We start from the raw sequence: 10,135 nt of genomic DNA, 5'->3' as shown, positions 1-10,135 counted from the left end.
CATTTATCATTTTTTTCAATTTTTTTATATTTTCTTAATTAATACATCATATTTACATATCAATTAATAATTGTCTTACTTGAAAATAATCAATAAATTATAATATTAATATTCTATTGTATTTAATATGCTTTTTTTAAATTCAAATTTTAAATTTTAAATTTTAAATCTAAAATTTCAAATTTAAATAAAATTTTATTTAAACTTTTGTATTTAATTTTTTTTATCAATCTCGTATAACATACGGGTCTCATGTCTAATAAAAAATAATATATATAATCATTTGTAATATGATAGGACTTTTTTCCACATAAATTGATGTTTGAATTAGCGTTAGCGGTATTTAATTATCTAAATTGAGAATATTATTAATAAATTAATTCGAATCTCATAAAAGGTTAGAAAATTTACGGGAAATGCTTAAAAAAAATATTTTTGAGTTAAAATTGGGAGGAAAGGTGTCCTGATTTGAGTTAAGTAAAAATTAAAAGGTGGGTATGTCAAGGAGATAGAGCCAGGTGATACCCACTGCCACACCCTCCTGCCACCCCCATTATAAATACAAACCCCCTGTTTTCCCCCACCTTCAATACCACCTTTTTCCATCAGATCTCTCTCTTTCTCTTTCTCTTTCACTCTCTCCTTTTCCGGCCACCATTAAAGAAGTATCAAGTATCTCTCTCCGACAATGGCTACACCTGCGGCGGTTGCTCCTCCACATTTCACTTACCTAGACGAAAAATGGAAGCTCTCCAAAAAAGAAAGCATCTCCAGGAGCCGTTCTTCCACTTCTTCACTTATCAGAAACCCCTCTTCCTCCTCCCCCGATACTCACCGCCGTTGTGCTTTCACCAGAAAATGCGCTCGTCTCGTCAAAGAACAAAGAGCTAGATTCTACATCATGAGACGATGCGTCACAATGCTCATCTGTTGGCGTGATTACGGCGACTCTTAATCATCATCATCAACAACAACAACAAACTTTCTTCCGTCTCTGTTTATTCTCTCGCTCTTTCCGAGGCTGATTTTTCGAAGAATTTTCCGGCAGCGGCCGAGGAGGATGAGAAAACAGCAGGAACTTGTACAGTAATGTTCGTATATAGATTTTTTGGTAGGATTTATATTCTTGGGTCTTTCTTATTTCCTAAATTTTTGGTGTAATTGATTCGATTGAAATGAGTAACTAGTAGCGAAATGACTATGGAGCTCATTTAATTCTCTGTTTATGGGTGTTTGAGCTCGGATCTTGATGATTGAAGTGATGGGTTTCTAGAGAGAGAAAACATGAACTTTGTATCTGTATGTGTGTGAGAGAGAAAGAGAGAGAGAGAGAGAGACATTGAGATTCCATTCAACCACAGCAGGTGCAGCAGCACTGTGATCCAGTGTGCTTGGCTGACACACAACTTTATTTAATTCGAGAAAAAGTAAATTGTTTCAATATAAACTGGAAGTGACTGTTAAATTTAAAATATGATTAAACAAAATATTTTATTAATTTTTTAGAATTTACGTAGTATTTAGAGGAGTGTCTTTCATTTTCAGTGGTCAGAAGATTCCATTTGATTTCAACCTTTTCCTTCATTTTTAATTCTATCCGATTGTATTTATTACCACTAAACAAATAATATTATTATATTTTATATATAATAACACGATGAAAATGTAGAATAGACAAGTATTAAATTGTGTAATATGAAAATCCAAGTAAAAATAGGACCACATTAGCGGTTGCCAAACTGGATGGTAATTCCTAACGGGATAATCTTTGACTTGAAAATGGACCACTTTGACTTTTTTGGCGTTTTACCCGTTGAGTAAATTGATTTTACCCCAATACCTTATACAAAAGTTGTTACGGGTAAATTCTGATTCTACGGTCCATATTCCTCCTATTTACTTGCTTTTAATATTTTTAATTTTTTGGGAAAAACAAGCTTGTCTTTTTCTCTACCAAATTTCATCTTTACGTTATTTGGGGCAACAATTTGTTACATTTCTGTATTTCAAATACTGTTTTCTATTTTTTTTAATATTCTTTTAAACATATCATTCATATAATGATATGTGATCGACTTATCCCAAAATATATGCTAATGAACAGGGAAACATATTCTAATAATTTTAAACATATTTTTTACTTAAATCAGAAAGAACTCAAATGATACCTGTGAGATAACCACAAGCCAATTTTTTTACTTCATCTATGCAATAATTTAATAATCATAATATCAAAAACTGAAATGCGTGTTATTTGATAAGTCATGAAAAATCGTTTCTAAAAGATAATAAAAATAAACTATAATAAATTAGGTGTACTTATAATTATTTAATTTTGTAAATAGAAACAACATTACAAATTTTGATAGAAATCGTACAATAACGTTGTTATCAAAATTCACATAAGTAACCAGTATTTTTCATTTAATGTTAATATTACGAAACCATTTGGTAGAATGACTGAATGAGTATTGCTTCTAACTACTTAGTCCATGCAAAACAATAAATTTCATAAAAGCCCTCTTATTTTTCATGATTTTCAAAAACCAATTCATGTAAGTTGAACATTTTCCAAGAATGAGCGAGTTACCTTGAACCCGTTTTTAGTTTGTATGGGAGACATTATAAACATGAATTCACCATATAAAATGCCTGCCATTTTGATATAAGATGATAAAACAAGAGGACCCAAAATGGATAGCAGTAAATATCATGGGGTCAGAGTGTAATTACTGTTTGTCCTTGTGTGTGAATTATTGTCCAAAGGGTTGTTCCAGCTGGATTGTTACAGTCTTGAAGGAGTTGGAGTGGATCTGACTTATTTTCCTGATAACCACAATTTTTTAGTACACTTTTAATATTATTTTTATCGACTATCACGGATCAGAATGTTTCTTTACGTAAAAATTGCAATATACTCCCCAGGTTTATGTTCATTCAATATTTCACTATTATTTTTCAAACCGTTATATATTTCAGGTTACATAAGTCATAAAAATCTTAAGTTATACTAATATTTAATTGGAAAATTGAGTAATGTTTTTTAAAATAACCATTTTTTTTTCAGTTTTGAAAAATAATCATTTACTCCAAATGTCTCATTTCAAATTTGACCTACAAATTTTTAAGTTCTTTTTTGGTTCTTTTTTTTTTTCTTTTTTTCTTACAAATGCTTTTCTAAAGAAATCTCTTTATTTATTTATGAGATATCTATTTTGAAGACTTAAGGTCACCGTTTTTCAATCAAATATATGATTTTATTACCTAATATCGTTTATAGTTCACAATTAGTAAGGGCTTGTTTGATATGAAGTTGACTGGTCTGGTCAGCATTTTTTGCTGACTCGGCCCGGTCAGCCTGTTTGGTAAATGGCTAATCTCGTCTGACCCGGTCCAATTGTCTGATTGGGTCCTAGGAAATTGTCTGATTCGGTCCATGGTAAAAAAGAAGTTGACTGAAACAATTCCCCACTTTGCCCTGATGTACGCTACATAATGAAGATGTAAACGACAATACCCACCGTTTCTCCCTTTCTCACTTTTGTCTTCACCGAAGTTTCTCCTTCGTTCTTCCATCGTCGACGCTTCTTCACTACGATTCTTCCCGTCGAGGACTTTTTCCATTGCTGGTAAGGTTTATATTTTTAATCTTCCTCTTTAATCGTGTTTGAAGTCGTTTTTGAAATCGATTTCATTAAATCACTAAATGGTTTCTGATGAATGAATGTATGAATTTTTGGTAATTTCTTTGTTGTTCGATTTTTGTTCCTTTTTGTTGTTCGATTTTTGTTGTGAATTGTTGTTGTTCGGTTTTATCTCCTTGTTGACGATTCCCACATATGTGTAATGTTTATGTCTCTCCCTCTCTCAATCGATCTGTTCTTTATTTTTTGATTTTTGCTCTTATGGTCGCTCCTGAAAAAATCGATTTTGGATTCGTTGGTTGAATCCCCTAATGTCGATTCCCACGGGAGTTGTTGTTTAGCTTGTTTTTTTTCTGATTCCTACAATTAGTGTTGATTTCGACTTTGATTTTGATACACTCTTACAATAGTGATTATATACAATATTGTTTCTGATCATGCTAATTGCTATAATTATACACCTGTTTTCTGATTTTTGATTCTTCGACAACTTGATTTTTGCAATGGTTTCCGGTTTTGCTTAATTTTTCCAATTGTTTCTAAGGTATCATCACTAAAGAATCACCACACTCCGATATGATTCTATTTTGGAACAAGTTGGGCTCAAGTCGATTTCAAAGTATCATCATCTTCTTTGGAATAGGAGAACAAGATTGTATCTCGGAATGAAGAGAAGAGTAACGTTATGAGTTATTATCATCTACTTTTAACCATATTTAATCCATCTTTTGTATTGTATTTGTTACTGATCATTATAGTTGGAAATATATTTCACTTTAAGTTATATCATTTTACTTTATTTTACAACATTAACCTCTATTAATAACTTTTATTTTATAACAATTTACTACATTTTACTTTCATTTTTAACTTTTATTTTATAACAATTTACTACATTTTACTTTCATTTTTAACTTTTATTTTATAACAATTTACTACATTTTACTTTCATTTTATAGAATTCTACTTTTAATTTTAAATCCAAAACGTTCCAATAGTCAATTTATAGCATTCTACTTACATTACACTAATAAACGAGTTTTTATAAAAATGTTGTTTGAGGGTAATATAGTCATTCTGCACAGTCAGTCAAATGTAAAATCAAACAACAAGTTTTAGTCAGAAGTTAACACAGTCAGAACTTTTAACTCAGTCAGTTTCTAACACAGTCAACTCTGACCCAGTTAGCCACTGTTAAACGACCCATAAGTTTGTTTAGTTTTTTATTAAATTTAAATAAAATGATTTTTTTCACGAAATTTCAGAATTGTTAATCGGATTTTGGATCTATTCTTGAAATCACAGAGTTTTTTTTTTTTCCTGATATCCAAAACGTTAATATGGAATTTGGAATTTCGAAATGTCAATCTACAATATATATTTATGTTGAAAAGGTGTTTTTCTCAATTTGGAATGCTCGGAACCGGATTTGATGGTTATTTTATCAAAAACATTTTTTTTTTATTATTTTTTCAAATGGACATTAAATTGTGGTTAAATTACTCAAATTTTCTATTTAACTACTTTTTAGACAATTAATTTTTAATTATATTCCATACGCCGATAATTTTTTGTTATTCTATTGGAAGAAGTTTCAACTAACTGAACTAAATCTTTTGTTGCATCATGCATGTGATGTCTATGGTATTTTGAATATTTTTAGTGATGTCGTAATTTAAATAAAAACAAATAGTAAATATAATTATAATTTCTCAACTTCTAAAAATAAAACTAAAAAAAAGTGTAAATGTCTGCATTGGATTGTCCTCTCAACGTCACATGTATATAAATGAATAAATTATCACTTGTTGGATTGTCATATATAATTTATTAACGAATAGTTTATATCTCGTGAAAATCACGGTTATAAAACTAATTAAAGTTTTGTAATAAAAACTTAAAATTATTAATCAGTTATTTCAAATAAATTATTAATTAAGATATATTTTTAGTTATATAAAATCTTAATCGTTGATTTAAATAAATAAATGAGGTTATATCATCTTATAATATATATTAATTTTATTTTATTTTTTATTCCAATATTATTAATTTAATGTTTTGAAGCTCATCTCTCTCTCTCTCTCTCTCTCAATTGAACATGTTTCAGGGCATGTTTTGAAGCTCGATGAAACCAAGTAAAACCAAAAATAGTTTGTACAAAAGCAAAACATCGAATTTGAATTGATATCTCAAGCCAAAACTGAATCCAAAATAAAGTTTGCCAAATCTAGCTTCAACCTAAGAATGAATCGAGTTTGCAAAAAGGGTTCTTGGAAATCCTGAAAAGAAAATCAATTTTGCATACCTATTCTTCATCTCTAACCTGTGGCATATTTGTTTCATCTCCAAAATCTTGTTCTCCATATCAAAACCTATTACATCTGTTTTTCATATCCAAAAACGTGTTCTACATATCCAAAACTTGTTTCCAGTTAAGTTGCAGAACAAATACACATGACCCCTAACCTTTGACTTTTGATATGAAACAAACCCATATAAGCTAGAAAGAGCAAAACACAATACGATTGAGGGTCCGATGTCGTGTCAAGCTTCAATTTCGGTTAAAGTGAAGATATTGGAGCCTGCAACGGAGTCAAGTCCAAGGTAAATTAGATCAAACCACATGAGACAGTTTCTTATCTTGTTTTTGCACTATTTCTTGAGCTCAATGATTTCAGCGACATCGATAGATCGAACGAGGCAGAGGACAATCGTCATTGTTGTAGTTCTGAAAGCTTAATCAGACACCAGAGTCACCGTCTTGGGTTCTGAAACCCTAAATCGGAGTCACCGGGGCGTTGAAGATAACATATATTGAAGAAGAAGCTAGACTAAATTGAAACCCTAAATCAGTATTAGAATATGAAGAGAGTCAAGTGATGCTGAAATCGGTGAGGATGACCTACTTGACGCGATGGTCGACGAATTGTGCTGGATGGAGGAGGCATTTCTTTAGTTGGGAAAAAGTAATTAGGTAGAGAGAGTAGAGGGGAAATGAATTCAACAGGGAAGCAAGGGCAAAACAAGAGAGAGAAAGAGAGAGAGAGAGAGAGAGAGAGAGAGAGAGAAAGAAAGAAAGAGAGAGAGAGAAAAAGAAAGAGAGAGATTGGGTAGGACCCTTTGAATATATATATATATATATATAGAGAGAGAGAGAGAGATAAGTAAGTTCAAATAAAAACAGATAATAGTGTGAGAAAGTAAAAAAACACTATGTTTATGTTATTATTCTGTAATGAATGTTCAATTTTTGTATTGTTTAATTAATTATAATATGAATATTAACGTTTGATTATTTATATATTCATTAGAATTTTATAATTCTATTATAGATTTATGTATGTGCATTTTTATAGTAAATTTTAATTTTAGTTTTAACGTGTGACTATTCATTTATTCATTGCTGAATAATGACATGAAGTTGTAGGTACAAAATTCATTGCAGAATAATAACATAAAAATAATGTTTTCACGTTCTCCATGTCCGTTATCTATTTTTAACGTTAACCTTTATATAATTGTAGTAGCTTCTAAAACAAACTTATGAGATAAACATAAATGTAATTACAACATCTCAAAGACACTATGGGCGTGTTCGGCAAAATTAGCTGTTAGCGGGTAGCGGGTAGCTTGTAATTTGTAGCGTTTTGTTAAACGCTACGTGAAGTAGCATTTGGATTTGGAGCGTTTAGTCTAAACTAAACGCTACAAGCTTGTAGTGCCAAACAAGGCTTCTTGTTCAAAACAGAGCGTTTTTTCATACGCTAGAAGCTACAAGCTCTCAAACGCTCCGTGCCAAACACGTTGTAACACCGTAAATTTTCATAAAAATTTTTCATTTTTAAAATCACTTAAATATCATTAACACATATCACAAAATCTCAATATTTCAGTTATCAAAAACACATGTTCATAATTATTTAAATAAAATCCAGGATCCTCGAATACAACTCCATCTCGTGTGTACAATCAAGCTGTCGCCTTCCTGTGATCCTGAGAAGTACCTGAAACACATAACATATAACACGGTAACCACGAAGCTTAGTGAGTTCCCCAAAATACCACATATAACACATATTAGCCACTCGAGGCTATAACCCTGTGGGCCCACTGGCCCTAACTCTGTGGACCCTCTGGTCCTAACTCTGTGGACCTTCCGGTCCTAACTCTGTAAACTCTGGAATACACACAACATAAATCACATAGAAATAATGCAGTGCAACACATCATATACATAGCATACAAGATACTTTGTCACATAACTCTACTTACCACTCAAGGTAAAGTATACTGAGAAGACTCACCTCGGTTGGCGAACAGATCCTATAAATGTTGCTGTTGTACTCCGGCCTCTAACTCAGAGTCAAAACCCATAATTAGCCCCATTAGGATTTAAGACCAACCTTCCCATATTAGGTCTAAATATGGTCCACCAACCCGGTCCATAACTAACTCAAGCCCATTGGGCCCACTAAGGCCCAATACCAAATGGGTTCACAAAAAGTCCTCAAATGGCCCAACTATGGCCCAATTTTCCAAATTAGGCCCAAAACCTCACACGGGCCTTACCCTAGAGCCCATCTAAATATTCTAGTCCACATGACTGCTCTTGGATGGCTCATTAATGGCCTAATCACCAAAGCCCAATAAAAGGCTCAACACACGGCCCAAGTAAAAATTAGGTTTTCCTCATAAAATGATGATTAGGGTTAAGTGTTTCTCACTTAACCCATTAAGGACTTAACCCATAAAGTTCATGATTCCACTAAGCCATCATATAATAAAATTGTCATGAGTTGTAACTTCAGTCCATTGGTTCAAGTGCGGGTCCCAATAGGCCCAAACCAACAAACCCAAAAATTAGGGTTTTATAAACACTAATTAGGGTTTTTAGCCCAATACGAAGCAGCCCAGTCCAATATTAAGTGTTTAGGCCCATTAGGGTTTCATTAGAACGGGCACCGCACACTGCCACCTCGGGCGATGGTGGTCGGTGGCGGCTCACGGTGGTGGTGGGGGTTTTCCGGCCATACAATCACTCATCCAATCCTCGTAATTTCTGAAACCAACACTTACACTCAAAATCAACCCATTAACACACCCTCAGCCACCATTCACGGTGGCTGGTGGCGGCGAGAGATGATAGAAATGGCAGCCACCATGGTTGGCTGCCATGGTGGTGTGCCAAACCTTGGATCAAAATGCTCATGAACTCCAGCCAAGCTATACAACCCGAAATGGTAGCTTTCAGCCACCTACTTGGTGGCTGACGTCGCTCAAGTCAACAGAAACACCGGCAGAAGCCGGCAGCAATGGCAACGACTACATCGTGCACCCAAGGAGGAGTCGAGAATGTTACGTGGTGCCTCCGACGGAGGGATGATGTAGCACCTGGTTCCTGGTACGTAAAATTTATCTAAGTATTTTACATTTTTTAGCCTTGGACTCGGCGAGTTGTAGGCTCGACTCGCCGAGTGGAGATGGGGTTGGGAGCACGTTTAAGTTGGCGACTCGGCTAGTCCCCGCTGTCTGATGAAACCCTAAATTTCAAGGGGTTTGCACCCTATTTAAACCAACCTTTTGCGCCCCAACCTCGCCCCCTTCACCCTCAGAGCTCCCAACATCGTTCAAACCTTTATTCCTTGTGAGATTGAAGTGCTTTGGTGTGTTTCTTGAAGATTTTGAGAAGGAAGAAGAGTAGATCAAGAAGAGAAGAAGGAGGCCAGACATCCTTGTGTTATCTCAGTGATTTCCTTGAGGTATAACTCAGTTTCCCTCTGTTTTCATGCTTATAGTCCCTTATAGCTCCATTAAAGCCCTCCTTGAGCCATTTCCAAGCTTGTTCACGAATTAGGGTTTGTAATAAGTTGATTAACCCTTAGATATAGGCATGATTGAGCTCCAGGAGCTCAGATCTACTGCCTTTATGGATCCATATTGCATGAAAGCCCTAAATCTACTCTTTTAGTGCATTTTGAGCCCTAAAACCTTCATTGGTGTTTATTTACACGTAAAGTTTCCAACTTTACGTGTTAATCAGGCCTTAGAAACCCAGATCTATGTATGGCATGAGCTGGATTCGAGCAAAATCGAGTATACAGTGTTTGCATGCGACAGACTCGGCGAGTCGTTCATCGGACTCGGCGAGTCGAGTCACGAGTCCCCAAGTTTTCCCCCTTTTCGTGTTTGCGGAGTGGAGCAGTGAGTCATGGGGTGTGACTCAGTGAGTCGGAAGCCAGACTCACCCATGAAGGAAGTCGGCGAGTCCAAGGCAATCTTCTTGCCTCAATAACAGACTCGGCAAGTTGTTCATACAACTCGGCGAGTCTCAGCATAGAGTGTTCTTCGGATGAAGACGAACTCGACGAGTTGTTCATACAACTCGGCGAGTAGGATGAAGGACGTTTGGACATTAGTTTAGAAGGAAAACTCGTCGAGTCGATGCCAAACTCGACGAGTAGAGACGGGGCTATGGTCAGACAAAGGGA

General features: G+C 34.4%; 1 protein-coding gene across 1 annotated transcript; it reads left to right on the top strand.

The window, feature by feature from the left end:
• Positions 1 to 577: 577 nt before the first annotated feature.
• LOC111905797 (small polypeptide DEVIL 11) lies at positions 578 to 1,224 on the top strand. Its single transcript, XM_023901530.3, has one exon. The coding sequence runs from the start codon at positions 689 to 691 to the stop codon at positions 953 to 955; it is 267 nt and encodes an 88-aa protein (XP_023757298.1). The 5' UTR covers positions 578 to 688; the 3' UTR covers positions 956 to 1,224.
• Positions 1,225 to 10,135: the final 8,911 nt, after the last annotated feature.

This window comes from Lactuca sativa, chromosome 2 (assembly GCF_002870075.4).
Source record: "Lactuca sativa cultivar Salinas chromosome 2, Lsat_Salinas_v11, whole genome shotgun sequence".
Lineage (NCBI taxonomy): Eukaryota > Viridiplantae > Streptophyta > Magnoliopsida > Asterales > Asteraceae > Lactuca > Lactuca sativa.
The sequence above is the reverse complement of the archived record's forward strand: the minus strand, read 5'-3'. Positions and strand labels throughout refer to the sequence as shown.

Coding starts and splice junctions, on each gene's coding strand:
- LOC111905797 (XM_023901530.3), top strand. CDS start 689: ATGGCTACACCTGCGGCGGTTGCTCCTCCACATTTCACTTACCTAGAC.